This window comes from Syngnathus floridae, chromosome 7, assembly GCF_059516105.1.
Source record: "Syngnathus floridae isolate MCC-2025c chromosome 7, RoL_Sflo_1.0, whole genome shotgun sequence".
Lineage (NCBI taxonomy): Eukaryota > Metazoa > Chordata > Actinopteri > Syngnathiformes > Syngnathidae > Syngnathus > Syngnathus floridae.
In genome coordinates, this window is record NC_142419.1 from 18,474,308 (window position 1) to 18,492,675 (window position 18,368).

The window sequence follows — 18,368 nt, forward strand, 5'->3', positions numbered from 1 at the left end:
TATCACGGGGAGTGACGTTCCAACTAGAGCAGCCCATATTGCAGGTGTTATCCCAAGACGCGCACGCACGCGCGCACGCAGCTCCTTGCTTTCCTGCCTGCCGATAGCAAACAGCAGCCAGCGTCACCTTTGCGTTACTTGCGCTGACTCTGCATTTGGCAGCCTTGCGCTAAGTGATTAGGCGGCTGCCCGCGCGCGCGCGCGCTCGCGTGTGTTTGCGTGTGTGTGTGTGTGTGTGTGTGTGTGTGTGTGTGTGTGTGTGTGTGTGTGTGTGTGTGTGTGTGTGTGTGTGTGTGTGTGTGTGAGGGAGGGAGGGAGGGAGCCGCTTATTTCTGCTACCAACAATAACACACCACTATTGCACGTTTTGAACCTTTTGTGCAGAGAGGCCTAATGATCAAGTAGTGCATTTATGCATCTACGTCATTGGCAAGCGGTGGCAGTCGCATGAGGGGACCCCGCTCGGAACCAATCAAAAGACTGGAAAGTCGCTTCTCCTATGCTTTGGAAACAGGAGCCCTGAAAATGGAACGGGTCTGACACGTTAGGAGGATAAATCAGTGACATCACACACGCGCGCAGAGAAGCATCCAGTTAGGAAGTCCAGTTGTGCCAAGTTAACCTGTAGATTAGCTTCAGTGAATAAATCTCCCTCTCTTCGCCTCGAAGCTCAAAAGCGTCACTCCGTGTTTTGGAAACGGCCCTTTTCCAGATGCAGTCGGAAAAATAAAGGCAGGAATTCAAACGGGCGAGTAAATCTCCACGCTGTCAGCCGGGCTCCACATTGAAGCAGCGAGCTGGAATTAAGACGGAAACAACAAGCGAGAGACATTTTTCATTTCTTCGTGTTTTGGATTGAAAAGGAGAGCAGATGCGCAGCCAATCCATGGACCGACCGCTTTTTGGGGACTCGGCCAAAAACAAGGCCCACGCTCACCGTGGACGCCGGGTCCTGGATTCAACTTTGCCTTTTGTCCAAATCCTGACTTGCGCGGCCCCCTCCACCCCGTTTTGGATCCGCTGGCATGTGGAGGGGGGGGGGGCAGTGCGATCATTAGCACCAATCAACCTGAGCGTGCGTCAAAGTGTAAAGCGGCAGGAGGGATCAGGTGGGACAAAAAGGTGCAATTTGCCGAGTGCACAACAGGATGAGGCCTTTCATCTGACAGTTAATCAAGCGTCAACAACCGGCTTTGTTTTGTCTTCAGCTCGCCGTCCTTCTCTTCCTCGTCCAATTCTTGCCCATGACAGCGTGACGCCAGCTTGGAGTCTCACTAATTAAGACTTCACGCTGCTCGACTTTAAACGCGGCTCGTCGAGCTCCCCGCCGGGCCTCCCCCTCCCCTTCCCTCCCCGTCCCGTCCGGTGACCCGCCGCCGGCCGCAACGCTCCTTTTGTCCGTGTTGCGGCCTGGCGCGGACGACGGCGGCTGCCTTTAACAAGGTCAAAAGCATCTTCGTGTCGACACGGAGCCATTGTGTCAACGACAAAAGGAAGGAAGGAAGGCGGACTTTGAGGGGGAATCGATTCGTTTGAGGTGTGCGGACCAATCACGATGGTGAGGATTGTCAAAAAGGCACCCAAAGAGATTGAGATGGCCGAAAGCCCTTGAAGAAAGTCGGCAGTTGCCATAACAAAACCTTTGCTGACGGATTGGGACGACGCTTGGACGCGCCAAGCGTTAGCGCCGATGGATTAACCGCGGGTTAGCAAAGTGACGTCTCAGTAGGGTGTTATCGGACCCGCATGCCACTGGGGATCAAGTATCAGCTTTCCCCTTCTAATCTGGGGGGGAGGCAGAGGAGTCACTTCACTAAACAACACGTACGCCTTTGATAGCAGGCAGGGTGAACAGGGGGGGGGGGGTTAAAGACGACCATTTAGGGCCCAGCCGGATTAGGGACCACCGCCGGCCGCATTGTAGAGACGCGTCCTTTCTCTTAAAAGCTCGCCATGTTTGCGGACACCTTCTGCTGGGTGGTCACTTGGCATCCAGGTGCACACCTGGGGAAAAGGTTGCATCAGGGTCAATACATTTCAATCCTGATGCAACTAAAAGGGAAAAATCAAACAAGTGAGTTTCCTAGATTATTATCGAGAACATTTCTGGAAAAATTCACACAACAAAAAAGGCCCCCGAAATAGTTTTAAAATGGCTCACGAGTTTTTTCAATCTATTTTCCGCATAGAAAAAAAAATGGCCTTTTTGTGAGTAATAAAAGCAGGGGCGGCGTGTAGGTGGCCGTGCTCTGCCGTCATCCAGGCGGGACCAAAAAAAAACACCAGCCACCATAACCAAGAGGACTAAGTCAAACGCTTCATTTAGCCAGCATGGTCACAGTTGACGACAAAAAAAAGGGAGCTCAGGCAAAAACGATTACAGACGCCATTGAAAAGAAAAAGCCCACAGGCTACCTTGGTGTTTTCTTTCCTTCTCCGTGCATCTTGAGAGTGTCTTGAACTGTCTTTTGTAAAGAAATCCACGTGGCCTAAGCCCTCAAGTGTTTGAGTGGAGCGCTAATGGTGGCAAAGCCTGTTCAATCGGCGCCACAATGGACGCAGCAAGAAGATGAGTGACGCGCGCTAACGAGGGCTCAACCGAGTCAACAACGGCGACTCACTCGAGAGGATAAACGGACCACTCGAGTCGCAACTCTTGAAAGCCTCGAGTGAGCAACGAGCCAACACGCGGTGACGTGCGCTAAAGTCACAAACTTTTATTGCAAACCAAATCAAAACCTTGTTCATTCATTCATTCAATCATTCATTGGCGCTTCCCAGGACAGCACCAGCAGTCGCTACAAAACGCGTCAATATCACACGTAGAAAAACATTTGTCAACAATTCAAAAAATGACACTTTATGTACAAGACAATATTTCCCAATTTTGGCTCGCTAACGTAACGAGTTAGACGCGTCCGATTGAAAACGCGCAAGACAAACAAGCTTTTGTCGCGTCTTGAAATCTCAGACAAAGTAAGGCACCCAAACGGCCGAAGCTAACGCTAACCATTAGCGCACAGAATGGTTGATGAGGTGAAGAAGACGCTTGAAGACGTTGCACATACATCCCTCACGCAGGCATGCAAGCAAAGTGCTCCACATACAAACGTTCCTTCCTGAAATCCAGAAAGTTTTGCATTCATCATGGGGAAGGGGGAGGGAAAAAAAAAAAAAAAAAAAGAATCTGACAACATGGGAAAAAAAAACGCTTTTGTGATCAACTGAAACAGTACTTTGGACCTTTTTGTTGAATCGGACCTTAGATGAGCGCTTCCAAAAAGTCTTTTTCAAAAGCCCAACTTCTTTCTTTCCAGAGTGCCTCCTAAAGGCAAAAGGTGGATTTGTTTTGCAGCAGTGAAGCGCGCAGATGTGTCGAGAAGGCGCAATTTGGCCAGGGAGATTGGAGTTGCGGGCCGTTGCGCCGTTGCACCCCACCCCAGCCCAGCCCAGCCCAGCCCAGCCCAGCCCAGCCCAGCCCAGCGCGCCCCCCTGCAGGCCTCTGTGTGCGCGTGCGTGCGCCAGAGACATTAAAGAGGTTTATTCTCAGCGAGGGCGGGGACGGGATGCGCCCACAAGCGGCAGCACAAAAACCCCAAAGAGGTGGAGACACATGGCAACGCATCCCCCCCGCCCCCCTCACCAAAAATAATTGTGGAGATCACATTTTGGAGCTTTTGCTTCAAACTTCTATGCGACTTGTTGAAGGTGACACGTGTGACACGTCGGTTTTCTTGTCTTTTCTTTTGTTTTTGGAAAGAAGCCATCAATCATCCCAAGGCATCTGGACTCTGTCCGGCAAGGCAAGGCAAGGCAAGGCAAGGCAAGGCAAGGCAAGGCACGGCTGGATTGGCTTTGGCCAAAGCGGACGCCGAGGCTCTCGCCCGCCAGGCTTCCACGCTTCCTCTTGGAGGGCAGAGAGGAAAAAAGTGCAAGTTAGCACATGATGTCAGCGCTTTGCCGAAGCGCCGTTGCGACACAGGCCCCAAGTCTCCTCCTCTTTCTGGGGAACGTGTCTTCCCCTCTCCACTTTCTTGCACTTTTTCTCAGCTGATGTCAGCGGCTAACAATGTCTCCACAAAGACGTCCTCCTCCTCCAGCCGAACTAGTTTTTTTCCATTTTTCCGGTGGTGGGTGGGGGGGATCCTGATGTCACTGGGAGCACAGATTGGCCGCAAAGATCTGTCCCGATATTTCTGGTTGAGCTTTTTCCGAGCGTTTCCTGGACATGCAAAGTTTGTCGCTCAGCTTGCGTGCTTGCTTGCGGGTTACATCCATCACATTTGCTTTGGCCTTTGCGAGAGGAAAATGTGAAGCAAGCTTTGGTAAACGGAGGCGCTCCAGCAGGTGCGTGTGCGTGCTTGCGTCTTTGACATCTGCGCCAGCCAAGCGACCGACCGACGCCAGCCGGCACATCTCAGTAGTGTGTCGGAAAGCCTCGCGCCTTTTGTCCCTCAACGGCGAGAGCTTCCAAGAGGTCAATGCGTTAAGGTGAAGGGCTTGAGCTCAGACGTACCACTCCCGCCGCGAGATGACCGATCCGTCCTGGTGCGCCACGTAGTCGCCGTCGCCGTCCGGGAGGTACGGCGAGCCGTTGCTGAGCCCGTGCGGCCCGTGCTGCGTCTGCTGGCAACCGTCGGGGCGGTAGGCGCGCTCCGGCTCGGCCCAGCCGTCGCCGTCGCAGATGACGTCGCCGCACAGTTTGGACTTGAACTCCTGGCTGCCTTTGTCTCCGTAAACCTCGTGGAGCTGGTGCGGCTGCAGGACGTCCACCTGCGTCTCCTTCTGCACGTCCGACGGGCCCAGGTACTGCTTGGTGTAGTAGTCGCCCCGGAAGGTGCGCCGCTTGCGCAGCAACGAGAAGCAGACGGCCAGCACAGCCAGGATCAGGACCAGCGCGCCGCCCGCCGCGCCGCCCGCCACCAGGCCCAGCGTCTCCTTGTCCCGCGCGGGGGCCAGCGTGGGCGAGGTCATCGGGGAGCGCGCCGTGCCGGCCGCGGCGGCGCCGCCGCCGGGCGGGCTGGTGGTAGCGGTCGCCGCCGTGGTGGAAGGGGGTTCTGCGGAAAAAAACAAAAAGGTCCAAATCCAGTGGAGCATTTTGTTTTGGCTCACGTTAGGTCACATTCAGTGAAAAAATGACATCGCCTTGCTGTCAAAACCACCCAAATTGAAAGTTTAAGAGCATGTGCGTGCTCGCTCGCTCGCTCGCTCGCAGGGGAAGGAAGGGAGTGCAGAACTTCACTGTTGGGGGGAGGGCGGGGCGGGGTGGGGTGGGGGAGGCCAGAGGTTGCCTGCCTGCCCCGAGTCTTAAGATTTGAAGCGAGAGGCAAGATAATTGGCCCGCAGAGCCTTTCTTGGACGCTTTGGCTCGGACTCTGGCCTGCAAACAGATGAAGCGTGACGGCTTTTTTGGGGCGCGGCCAAGCCGAGCCATCGGAGGGAGGGAGGGAGGGAGGGAGGGAAGGTTGAGGGGGTGGCAGCGCTTGCTTTGTTTGGAGAGGGATTACAAAGGAGCCACGCAGGAATGAAAACAAAAAGGAGCGTTCTCAGGGTCCACGCCCCGGCCGGCCCTGATGCGCAGATGTGCATCCGTCTCAGGCTTTAGCTGCGGCCTGTTATTCAAGAAGCGGGACATTGGTTGGTTACCTTGGACCCAGAGGGACACGTCCCGGCTGCCCGCGCCGATGTCATTGACGGCTTGGCAGCGGTACACGCCCGAGTCGTTCAGCGTCAGCGGCCGCGTGAAGGCCAGCCTGTTGGACGTGACGGCGACGCGCTCCGGCATCGGGCCGTCCAACCTGGGGGGAGGAGAAGACATCTTGAGAAGCTCGGAGGTTACGGCTTCAACTGTAAAGAATGACCAAAAACGTTCATCTTCTTGGCATTCGCAAAAAAAGCCGAGCCGCTTCGGTCGAAAGATTTGTTGACGACGTCATCACCAAAAGGTCATGAAAGCATTTATTCGCAGATTAAAAAAAAAGGTCTGGGAAAACGCTTGGAAGAAGAGCGCTATTGTCTGGACAGTCATGCGGGCCGGGCAGAAGGGACCAGACTTGGCCGTGAGCCTCCTTCTCACATCACGGGAGGATGCGATTGAGCCTGACTGAGCGAGCCTGACTGAGCGAGCCTGACTGAGCGAGCCTGACTTGGCCAGCCTGACTTGGTCAGCCTGACTTGGCCAGCCTGACTTGGCCAGCCTGACTTGCTTGCCGCATGCACAGACTCTTCACGCAAAGTCTTCAGGAGCGGCATCAAAGCAAAATAACTGCAGAGTCAGCACAGGCGTAGCTCATATTTTCCAGGTCGGCGAGTCACACATATTCAACTTTTTGATTTCGTTGCCCAAACATCGTGAACCCACCTGGTCCAGCGATACTCCCGGACGGGCGGGTTGGCCCGAGCGTTGCAGCTCAACGTCACGTTGGCTTGTCCGGCGTACCAGTTTTGCTCGTCGCCCTCCATGCGGACCGTCGGCGCAACTGCGGGAAAAACAAAGCGCAACAAAGGCGAGCTTCAGCGACGGCTGGCTTTTGCTGACCAAAGCCTATTTGGCACAATGTCCACGCTCAACAAGCATTTGTAGAAGGGGTGGGGGGGAGAAAAGCAGGCATTATATTATACTAGAAGAAGCAAAAGAAAGCTTTAGCACAGCCAGAAACAAAGATATGAGCAACTTGGAGAAGAATTGCAGCAAAAGGTTGCACAGCTAATAAACTCCGGAAAAATCAGAAGGGGGATGGGGTGGGGGGGTGGGGGGGGGCGTTAGGGTTACGTGCGGCTGTAATAAAACACAGCAAACAGAGTCGGAGATCCAATTTTGCCCATTTTGATTTCTCCGGGGAACAAACGAGCGAGTCAAGAAAAAGAGGACGCCGAGTCAGCCGGTGCTTCTTTTGCACACTTATCGAGCGGGTCGGGAAGCGACCGTATCGGTTCCCCCGTCCATCCGTCCGTCCGGCCGTCCCTCCCTCCCTCCCGTAATCCCGCTGGGCGGACGCATGCACGCACGACGCTACACCGGGCTGGGCTCAAACCACGCCACTCGGGCACTCACAGTGAACATTGAGCACGTAGACGATGCGAAAGTCCGTCTCCAGCGTGGGGTGGCGCACCACGCAGGTGAGGTTCTTGCCCTGGGCGGCGCTCCCGGGCGTCCACAAGTAGCGCAGGTGCACGCTGGCCGTGCCGTCGGCCTCGTCGCGCCGGCGCGTCTCCACGCGCCCGCTCAGCTCCGTCTCCCAGGAGACCTCGGCGGCGGGAAGGCCACGCTCGGCCACGCAGGTGGCCACCAGCGACTCGGCCGCGCCTTCCAGCAGGGTGTCGGGCCCGGCCGACACGTACGCCTTGGGCTCCACTGGACCACATGGACACATCATGACAACGTGAGACGTGCAAACGAGGATGAGGCTAATATCAAGTTTAGCATTGGACTCGAATTACATTTTGCGTTGGTTGGACTGGCCCGCACAAGTACAGCGAGACCGTCCGTCTGAAGCCATGCCAATACAAACAGCCCATGCGAGCGTCATCCGGGAAAGGATTGACCAATGCGTCATTGACAGAATATCTGGCGGCCGACCGAAGGACCTCCAGGAAAGACTTAAGACCGGGCAGGGGGGACGAATCGAGACAAAATGACCCCACCGGCTCCATGTGTGGACCCGGCCGGCTTTTTAAAGAGCACCAGCAGCTGCACAAAGGCAAAGTGTGTGTGTGTGCTTTGGGGGGGCGCCAGCACCTCCTCCCCGAGAAAAGGCCATCACCTTCGGGACATCTGCTCCCCTCGTCCCCAGCAGGAGCTGCTGCTACAAATTCCAAAAATAACTCCCGGCACCCCATTCTCTAAAAATAGCCAACGGGGGGGCGGCGGCGGGGGAGCGGGGGAGGGAGGGAGGGAGGGAGGGAGGCACCACTCGTGCCGCAGTCGGCAACCTCTCTCTCTCTCCCCCCCCCCTCCCGTGCTCACAAATGGACTGGGGCGAAAAACGGGAGCTGCTCCATGCTGGTGCCCAACATCAAGAGCCTGCACACCGACTGCAAATTTGATCAGTGATTAACCTGCCATTTGTTTGATCAATCAGATTGGGAACAAAAATGACTAAAAAGCTGGAATTTTTTGTCATTCAAAGGGACAGCACCAACGTAATCGTGATTGAGTTACTGGAATGGGATCTGCAATCTGTGGCTGGCAAAATACATGCTGTCTGGCAAATGTTGCTCTTGTGGCGCTCTTGCCAATCCATTCGCAATTGTGAATGGGAGCAAATCAAAGCTCTTTTCCGATGAATGTGAAGCGCTCCTCGTTTGCACCGTGACGCTTGGGAGCTTGCTTTGCTTTGGTTCTGTATTCTCATAAACGTGGACGTGTTTTGTCTCCACAACAGCGAGTAGGCCAGTTCTCGCCTACTGATTTGCGGATGCTCTCGCATGTTTCGCCATAAAAGCCGGCCGGCCGGCCGGTCGAGCAGTTACGCGTCGCCTTTTCCATGAGTCAGCAAATCTCGATGCGCTGCTGAATTCTCACTTTTCTGACTAGGCATAAAAAAAAAAAAAAGCTGCATTGCTGGCCACACATTGCAAGGGGAGAGGGGGGGTGTCGTGTCTGCATCTCATCGCAGATTGCTCCACTAGAACTGCAACGTCTATTTCTTGCACATTGCATCGTGCCTCCCCTCCATACGCATTTTGCCGATCGTGAGCGTCTGATGGAAGCCACGTGTCGTCCGGGCGGCTTGATCGCTCTGCTCTGCTCTGCTCTGCTCAGCTCAGCTCCTGTGCCAAGTGGAGCGTTGGCGTGCACTTTTGACACGGTCTTAAATTCGAGACGCTCTTGGGAAATTGTTCATCATTCAGATGTTGACCTTTTCTGCCGAGGTCGAAAGGAAGCGGAAAACAAGCGGGGCCATTTTTCGTCAGACAATTGAACGATTAGCCCGCCGCCAGGGTGACAACGCTGCGCCTGTGTGTCCACGTTGCGTTGCATTTTGCAGGCCGGCCACTCACCTAAGACGTTGAGCTGGGTGGTCGCCTGGCCGTTCCCCAGCGGGAAAGTGGACACCTTGCAGGTGTACTCGCCCGCATCTTCCAGAGTCACGGCGCTCAGGGAGATGTTGACCGCTCGGTTGGTGGTGGAAACAAAGGCCACGCGGGCGGCGAACTCGGGTTGGACGTACGTGCCGTGCTCCACGTGGTACACGGCCAGGACCTCCCTGCCCGAAGCGATCTGGCGCTCCCACGAGCTCTGGATGAGCGTGATGTTGGGCACCAACTTGATGTGGCAGCCCAGCGTGATCCTCTTGCCCAGCACGGCGTCCGCTTTCTCGGGGGCCAGCACCAGGTCGCCGCCGACGCCTGCGGGGAGACGTCAAGCTTTCAATCCATCTCGTGACAAAGGCTCTATCAAACGACACGACTCGCTCGCTCGCTCGTTTGCGCTCAGCCGACCCCAGAAAGCGGACGCCTGCCCCCGTTCTTCGTTCATTCACGCTAATGCGCTCGGCTTTTTTTTTTTTTTTTTTCTACACAACACCGGGCTCCATTTTGGCTTTGTTGACATGTTTAACGACAGCGGGCTCCATTTTAGCTTTGTTGACATGTTTACAACCGCCGCCCGAGTTGGTTCTATTTGGGAATGTCGGATGTGCGAGCTATAAAAGTGGCCCACCGGCTGGTATTTTGGGTCCTTGGCACCGACGCGAGCGGTTAGCCGCAGCAATGCTCTTGAGCGAGCGAGGCTCAGGCTCTCCTGCGCTCTGTGGCGTCCTCTGTAATTTGCCTCATCTCACACACACACATAGGCAGGAGCAAAACAAGGCCCGGGTGTGAGGCGGACATCTTGCCTCTGTCTGTGTATGTTCAATTGTGATGTAAACTTGCCAGCTGTGCTCTCACACGGGCTTTCCTGATTTCTTTTTTCCACTCAAAACATTTGATGTGGGAGCCGCCCACATGCAAGTGGGGGATTTTTGACCTCACGACTCCCGCCCCACCCCGCCCCGCCTTGATTTGAAAGAGGGGCTTCCTGCCCGAGAAGCTTACTTTTGCTATTTTTAGAGCAGCTAGCTTCAAAAGTTATCAGAGGTGTCGACATCACGTCTCCAAGGCCAGCCTTCCTTGAGTTTTGTGACGACACCAAAAAACATGACACCGCTGGACTTTTGACTGACTGACTGACTGACTGACTGACTGACTGAACTACGCATTTGTCGATGACACAGCCGATAGCTGCCCCCGCGCGCCACATGCGACTGACTGACTGCGGCACTTGGCGTGGGCGTCGGCTTTCCGACACCGAGAAACCGGAGCCGGCGTGCGCGCAGTCTGCTCTGCCGTTTGCTTTAGCCCGAGCGTCATAAACACAGGGCGGGGGCCTCCACCTTCGGGGGGAGGGAGGGAGGGAGGGAGGGCGGGCGGACAGATGGCCTCAACGTGGGATACCGACAGCCGGGGAGGAAAGTTGGCGGGGCCGGTGCCGGCAAGCGACTGCTTGGCCAAAAGGCAGCTTGACAAATGGATGGCGCGGGCGGGATCAACGAGGAGCGTTGCAGTACGACTTTGCCATCGCTACTGACGACGACGCACGTGTGGCATCAGAGTCCAAAAAGCTTTTATGGTGGGCTGCGAGGTCAGACGTGCTTGAATATTTGTTTCTTTGCCTCATGACATCACTAATTGTGACAAGCTGCCGCTAAAGGCTAAATCAAAACCTTTCTCCTGGCGGCCCGGCCCGCCAAAGCGGCGCAAACGTTGGGCCGGCTCCTCGGGACGGAGAACCAGAGCCGCCGCCGCCGCCGCCGCGCGTAGGACGAAAGACGTCCCTGTTGCTGCAATGGAATATCGTGTGGAGGCGGTCATGAGGGAATGATTTCAAAACCTCACCAATCAAGAATGTAGGCTGGAGGCAGGAGGAAAAGCAGAAACATGAACAGGACAGGACAGCCCTTCATGTCCCGTCCAAGCATGACAACAATCAAAGCGGGGCTGGGCCATCGTGTCCACTCATGATGATTAGAGTGCAATGTCACTGCCATTTGCTCCAAAAAAAAAACAACACAACAATCCTTAATCTCTTGTAGGACTGTTCAACAAGCCAAAGAGTGCGAAGGCCGGGCTTCCTTTCAGCTACCCGCGCCGCATACAACAGTGGCTTGTGTCCAAAGTCATCAGCAATCCTCCCTCCAGGGAGCTACGCTGCTGCCGCTAGCCACAGCAGCCCAAGAAAACCAACACGGCCTGGCCCAGCCCGGCCCGGCCTAGCCCGGCCGGCCCAGCCCGGCCCGGCCGGCCCAGCCCAGCCCGGCCGGCCCAGCCCAGCCCGGCCGCAGCCTCTTCCTGCTTCCCTTCACTTTGAAAAGGGGGCCTCGCCGCAGAGGCACAACAAGGAGGCAGGAAGGGAAAGGGCGGGCTACCATTGCCGGGCTGCTGTGATTCGGAACATGGACCCACGCGCGGGTCAACTGCTTCCAATGAGGCGCACTCACACAAGAACCATTGGTTCAGCGGTCTGGAACCCCAGCGAGGCTCCATTTTGTAAAAGGAGAAAGCTGCTTGCCACCCTCCACTTGTCTGGCCTCACTTGGGCACAATGCGAGGAAGGAAAGGGGTCCGTTCCACCAAGGTTCTTGTCGCTCTGCACAAATACACTTTACGATAACGACACGCCGGACCAGAGGCGACGCTCCGCTCGACCTTTCCCCAAAGTTCCAAGGGCAGGGCTGAGCCGATCGGCATTGCGTCCTTCTAATTGTTCAACATTTCAATGCTTGACATTTCCAACAATGACCATTTGAGCTTTGTTCTTGACGATTTGAGACGGCTCGCCGTATGGGCGGGCGACGTCGCTTGGGAAACACTCGAGCGGTTACTTTCTGCACGACGGTACCGAGCCCCAAAAAAAGTCCATTGCTCTCTCTTGACCATTTGCAGGTTTCCTTGCTCACATTTCCCCCTAAAAATGTATTGAAGGTCATGTGAAAAGCGGAAACCAGCGAAGGCGCCCAGCGAGGAGAGGCCGCAGGAGCCGCATGAGCCTGCCCGCAAAGAGGGAGAGTTCACTGCTTTTTTTTTTGCTTTTTTTTCCCTTCTCCTCCTTCATTTTTCCCACCCGGCTCTGCCAAAGATGAATGACGCTGACAATCCGCAATCCGCCAAGCAGCGCGTCGTGAAAAGTCTCAGTTAACTGGCATCCTTTTTCTTTGTCAAACGTTAGAAAGCTGCTGCTGCCGCCGCCGCCGCAAACAGTTTGCAGCGGGGGAGGGAAAAGGAGACCATGGAAAAACCATTTGGCGGAGGGCTCGGATTTCTGTCGAGGAAAGACGCTAGGCCCCGATGGCGAAGGAGCACCGCGTGAGCGCCTCCATTCAGTCATTCATTCATTCATAAGGTACATGTCACTTTCCACCACGTCCACACCTTCAAGTATGTTGCCGTGGTAGGCCATGTCTTGTCCACGGACGCTTCAAAAACAAATAAACAGAGGTGGCAAGCAGCAGCAGCAAAGCAACGGTGGGCAGCGTACAACGTTTGGCACTTTTTTGTCAGGAAGGGCCGACGGCTCAACTTGTTCCTGTGATAAAGAGCAAGCACAATGCGGAGGGAGCCCTTGGCCATTTTGACAGCACAACTTTGTTGTTTCCTCTTGCTGCTGCAGCCGCAGCCGCAGCAGCAGCAGCAGCAGCAGCACCAGCAGCAGCAGCACCAGCAGCAGCAGGCACCTTCTGGCCCGGCTTGCGCTGCTCTGAGCCCATCGTCCAGTGTAAGATTGAGGCGGCTTTGTCCAATGGTTTGTTGGGAAGACAAATGGCCCCATGTTACATTTCACAGCGCCGTCCCAAGATGGCCCGATTGCCTCGCACGCAGGCGTCATCCGGCCTCGTCGCTTGACTTCATTTAGTTGGCCGACTGGGAAAGAGGAAGGGAGGGAGGGAGGGATGTAAGGGAGGGAACGGTCTATGCACAAGTTTTGCACCAGCCCATCTCCTTCACGTTGCGTCTATACACAACGGCCAAACAGAAAAATGCAAGCTGCAATGACCATTGTTCCATTTTGGTGGCAGCCTGTTTAGGCAGCTGTTCACCTGACCTGACCTGAGCTGACCTGACCTGAGATGAGCTGAGCTGAGCTGAGCCGAGACAGTCACCATCAAGTGACACGGACGGAATCCCGGTGCAGCAGAAACAAGGCTACCGGTGCGGCCGTACTTTCCTTCAGTTTTTGTGTGCAGCCATTCAGGCAGCAGAAACGTCAAAGAGGAAAAGTGGCAAAAGTGGAGGCAAAAATGGACACAGACTCCTTTGACACAGGCGTTGACTTTTTGTGGCAGCAGCTGACCAGGTTTAGACACAACACAAGCTGCTGCTGCTGCTGCTGCTGCTGCTGCTGCTGCTTCCTTTTCCATTGCGTCAACTCAACTTTTGACTTTCCGTCCTTTCCAGTAGGATGAAGACATTTTCAAACACGCTAGCTGAGGTTAGACCAGGTGAGTTGGTAAGTTGACGCTTGATTTAACGACACAAGGGCCAATGAGAGCTGTGACATCATCCATCAGTGTGTGACCCGTGGAGTCAGGACCTCCGCAAGTACTTTTGTTTTCTACGAGCAAAGCGAGCGCTAAATCACCAACATTATTATAGCGCCTCTTCATTTATTGCCTCCGGCCGCACCCACACAAAGATAAGCTCATGAATGGACCGCCGGGGAGAACCCTTCCCTTATATGAGCCTTAACGGTCCCATCTGTCAGAGAAAAGAAATAAATGAAGGTGGGGGGGGGGGCGGAGTCAACAGAAGGCCGCTCGCGACCGCCGCAGCAAAGCGCGGCGCTCATCTGCCGATGGATGGCTTTGGCAAAAGGCGGCAGCGGCGAACGTCGCAGCCACAGACGCAACGGCGACGCGGCGTCAGCTGCAATGGCATGCCCGATGCGGTGCCTGGAGGGAGGTGACCTTTTCGTCCGCTCCGTCCAAACGTCACGCTGTTTGCTTTGCGCTCATTTTTTCTCGGGACTTGTAAAAGCCGTCCCGAGCTGCGACCGACGCGTCAAGCACGTTTACTGTCACGCTGCAATTTAGCATTGGCGGGGACATCAAATGTGTGGAATGTCCTGGCCATCTAACGCGTCCATCCATTCGCTTTGGGATTCTCGGCCGCAAACGTCATGGCCATCGCACGACCGGCCTGTCGTCAAAAAAAGGCCGCTTCTTCGTAAAGAAACAGAGTCAACTTTGCTGATTAGCTTCCAAGTCGCCCACCGCTGTCATTTTCAAGATGGGGGTGTCGACTGGATTGGGGCGAGGTGGAGCAAAAGGCTGCGAGGTGGCTTTAATTGAAGACCTCACTTTGGCGGTGGTTTTGGTGGCCCCCTCCGGGCGGGCGGTGTGATTCACATGGAAATAAATAAAATGTGGCAGTAATGGAGCCACCCAAATTACAGGCTCAAGATAGAAATAGATTTTCCAAAGAGGCGAGCGCAGCGGCACCGCTAATTGATGCAAATGTAGAACGCTTCCGCGCTTGTTAATCAGGAGCGAGACCGGTGGAGGCCGGCCGCCGCTGCCGCCACGAAACAAAAGACGAGAAAATGATAGCGGCCGACATTCAAAGATTACAAATAGACTTAACAAGACTACAAAAAAATGGGGGCATGGTGGCAAACTACAGAAGGAATGCAAAATAAAACGACAAAAACAAGTGTTTAAAATGAAAGTGTAACGTGCCAATCGTCCTGCGCTACCAAAAATACCGCCTCCATCTTCATCTTGTTTCTTTCACCTCAGATCTCCAGATGACATGTGGCTTTAGTTGGGGGTCCAGAACACATGCATGCATGCATGCAGAAAAGAAAAGAAAAAAAAAAAAGGCTACACCACACCAGTTTGGAGAGGACAACAGGGAATGTATAGGAGGGGGGTGTTTGTTCTCCAGCTGGAATTCAGCCCAACTTGCAGGTCAATCCTCCCAGAGGCGCTGCAGTGCCTCCCCTGGAGTGACCCTTCTGCCTTCCTCCCCCAAAATCCAAACTGCCTCCTCCTTGTGCACACAAAACAAACAACACACAACACACTCAAGCCCAGGCCAGGCCAGGCCAGGCCAGGCCATCAATCTCCACAATCCACCTCACACACTGTCCTCCCATCGGCTCGTCTTCTATCGCCACCTTCATGCCTCATTATGACTTTGGAACTTGTCTTGAAGGGCAAAGTGAAACGAGTAAGGAACAAAACATAGGTGAGAAGTTCTAAACTCGTTCTGGAAAACACCAAAATTGTGGGGGGAAAGATTAGGACTGTTTTGAACTTTTTAGACCAAAAAATGACTCCAAGATGACAAATACTGATGTTCAAAAGTGGAGTGAGTGGAAAATATTCAAATGACAGGACACAAAAATATTGGAAAACGATATCGGGTGAAGTAATCGATATTATTGCTAGGCCAATCGTCCAGCATTTCAGGGGCGATTGGAAAGGTCATTTTGTCGAGCAGGCCTCTCAGCGAGCAGGCTGCGTCGCAGTTGGGCCACGTTTGTCCTATGTTGCGTATGCTCGTCTTTGTTGTTTCTTCGCTTGTTGGCAGAGCGACATTAAAGATGCACTTTTGACTTCTCCCTCCCGTATTGCGTCACGTACGCTCGCTCCCTTCAGTCATTGGGCGGACCGCGACTACGCTTTGAAGAGTTTCATCGTTAGCGCGAGGCCAACGCTTAGAAATCAATCGCAAGTTAGCATGCGCACCGCACCGCACCGCACCGCCTCAGCCAAAAGCGCCAAGTCCGATTGCCTCTTGACTCATGTCACCGGATCAGAAAAAAAACAATGTTCTTACAAAAATGGTATTTTTGTCTGTCTTCATCATCATCCAGGCCGTGGTCATCTTGTTTTGACTTTGACAATAAAGCTGACTTTGACTTTGAATTTGTTTGTTCGTGTCTTTCAAAAAAGTTCACTCATTCAACTGTATGAGAAAATAGCTCAACTTCTGGAAGTGTCAAATCGAGGTCCAGAAAGTTGAAATTCCTCCACAGTTTGGCTTTAGGCACAGGTGCTTCAAGTCAACTGGAGTCTAAACAACATTTTGACTTTTTTTTAAACCCAAAAAATGGTAAAACCTCAAATATGTGGAAAATGGAACCAAATTTCGGTACCGAGTTGTAGCCCATCCCCTTGCCCCCTTCCCCCCCAAAAAATGACAAGAGGGAAAACTAAAATACTAGATGGAAAAACAGGTGAAAAGGCAAACACTTATGACGAATACAAAACATGACAGAGCACATGCAAGTTGGGTGGAAGACTGAGGGGATGACTGCCCTTCATCTCCCCTTTTCGCTCGCTGTGTGCCAGCCAGACTTGGCAGCCCGCAGCGGGGCAAACTGCGCTGCCTGCCCGCTCTCGCGCGCCCACACAAGCCCACTACGACCTTCTTCGTGTCAAAGTCAACAGCCCCACACCATTCATCGTTCGGCTTGTCTTTGATCGCCATTTGGCCTCGTTTCGATGACTTTTGAGTGCGGGCTGCAAAGCCCACCAAGCTAGTAGCAAACGACGAGCAGGGCGGCGGGCGGGCGGGCAGCCACGACTCGCCGGCCACTCGCAGCAAATGTGGGGAAGGAGGAGAGCAGGAAAACAGAGCAAACTTCGTGCAAGTCCATATAGAAACTGAGCGACTCACCGGCGGGTCCGTAAACGACGAGGAGCGTTGCTAAAAGTCGGTAGAGCGGCTCCATGGCTCCGTGGGCTGGACTGCGCCGGAGTGAGCTCGACATCGCGCGTCCCAACTGGGGGATGAAAGTCAGCCCGTCAGCTCGCCCGCCCGCCTGCCTGCCCGCCTGCCTGACTTGCTTGCTTGCCTGCCTGTCTCCCTCCGACCCTCCGCGGGAGAAGTGGGCTGTACCACTCGGACGGAAAACCTTTCGCCTGGAAACTAAAGTGGAATGTACCACTACAAGTAAAAAAAACAACGCCACCAAAAAACCGTTAGAGCGTGAGAAATACCACGTTTTTGTACTTCCACTCCATCAAAGCTATGGGATGAAAAATACACAAATATGACATTCTCAAGTCAACAGTAACAAAAATAAAACTAGCAGCACTGTGCTATCATAAAGGTACAAAAAGATTCAACTCATATCGGTGAAGACATTTTCAAACTAAAAATGGTATGGTTGCCTTTTACTTGGGCAAATGACAAAGTGAAGTCCTTTAAGTGGTGTCAGGAAACATGCAAGGGGGGAAAGGAGTTGCTAAACAAGCAAGTGAAAGTGAATATCAAGTCCAGGAGATTGCTTCCTGAAGGACAAAGTATGATCATTCACTTTGGCACAGGCTGACAAGACTGCACCGTCAGCACTTTGAAGGAGACATCCATCCATTCATTCACTTAAGATAAACAAAGGCACTGCGGAAGGTCCAAAGTTGAATATGAAAACTTTTTCAAAACATGTTTTGGGGAGGGAATGGCTTCTTGAGTAGAGGTGGTTTTTTTCCTTTTTCATTTCCCAGGGCACTGCACTCAGGACAGATGTGCCTACCAAATGTCATGTTTCTGTGACGCTGGCTCAGGAAGTGCGAAGGCATTCCGAGAGGGCCAAAAGTCAACTCGAACTGAAGTGACATTTGCAGTCAGACTTCAAGCATTTCTTCCAGGCGTGTCTGGTACGTTTTTCCGTGGCTGTTTTGTGGTTTTCGGATGTGACAACAAAACAAAACAAAAGAAAACAAAAACTCGGCAGTTCAAACATGCATGATATCAGCCAATCTTTTGTGACTCCAGCTTTGTGGGCAGCTGAACAATTCGGCCCATGGTTCTTTGTTTGCGCCTTTTTATGATGTGTGGCAGTAACCTTTGACCCTGCCTACAAAACATTGTTGACAACTTGGGAATTTTTTCAGCCCGTCTTGCAACTTAAACAACAACTAGCTGGTGTAATTGCTGCAAGGGAGTAAAGTGTTTGACAAATAGTGGCCAAGTTTTGACAACAGGGATATTTTGCGGGGAGGAAGCACGTAACTGGCAAGAAAAAAAAATAAAAATCTTCAATTCCTTCATCTCTGTGGAAGTGGATGCAAGTTCATTCTGGGAGCAAACAACCAGCAGAAATCCCACAAGTGAAAAAGACAAAAGTCTTTTTTGTTTGTCATGTGCTGATTCTCCTGGGAAACATTTGATTCAAATCAACATTTTGTGCAATCTGAAATTTTCCTGCGGGTTATGCGAGCCAGCCTTCCCTGGCCTCAGTTTCTCAGACTCGGGCAGCGACGGCTGAAATGAGCGTCAGCGCGCTTAATTTACCAGCAAATAGGCTGCTGAGTGACTGGCAAAAGCACGCGTAAAATGAAACCCCCAAACACACACAAAGCAAAATTGACGAGGTGACG

General features: G+C 53.5%; 1 protein-coding gene across 2 annotated transcripts; it reads right to left on the minus strand.

Moving 5' to 3' along the window:
- Positions 1–2,692: 2,692 nt before the first annotated feature.
- nectin3a (nectin cell adhesion molecule 3a) lies at positions 2,693–16,892 on the minus strand. 2 transcript variants are annotated; one of them, XM_088381417.1, is made up of 6 exons: positions 16,663–16,890; positions 9,004–9,351; positions 7,055–7,354; positions 6,362–6,479; positions 5,647–5,798; positions 2,693–5,057 (listed from the first exon to the last, which is right to left on the minus strand). In XM_088381417.1, the coding sequence occupies exons 1-6, from the start codon at positions 16,754–16,756 to the stop codon at positions 4,507–4,509; spliced, it is 1,563 nt and encodes a 520-aa protein (XP_088237543.1). In that variant the 5' UTR covers positions 16,757–16,890; the 3' UTR covers positions 2,693–4,506. The 2 variants fall into 2 exon arrangements, with proteins under 2 accessions (XP_088237543.1, XP_088237544.1); XM_088381418.1 differs by lacking the exon at positions 5,647–5,798 and having other exon boundaries at positions 16,663–16,892.
- Between the last annotated feature and the right edge of the window lie 1,476 nt (positions 16,893–18,368).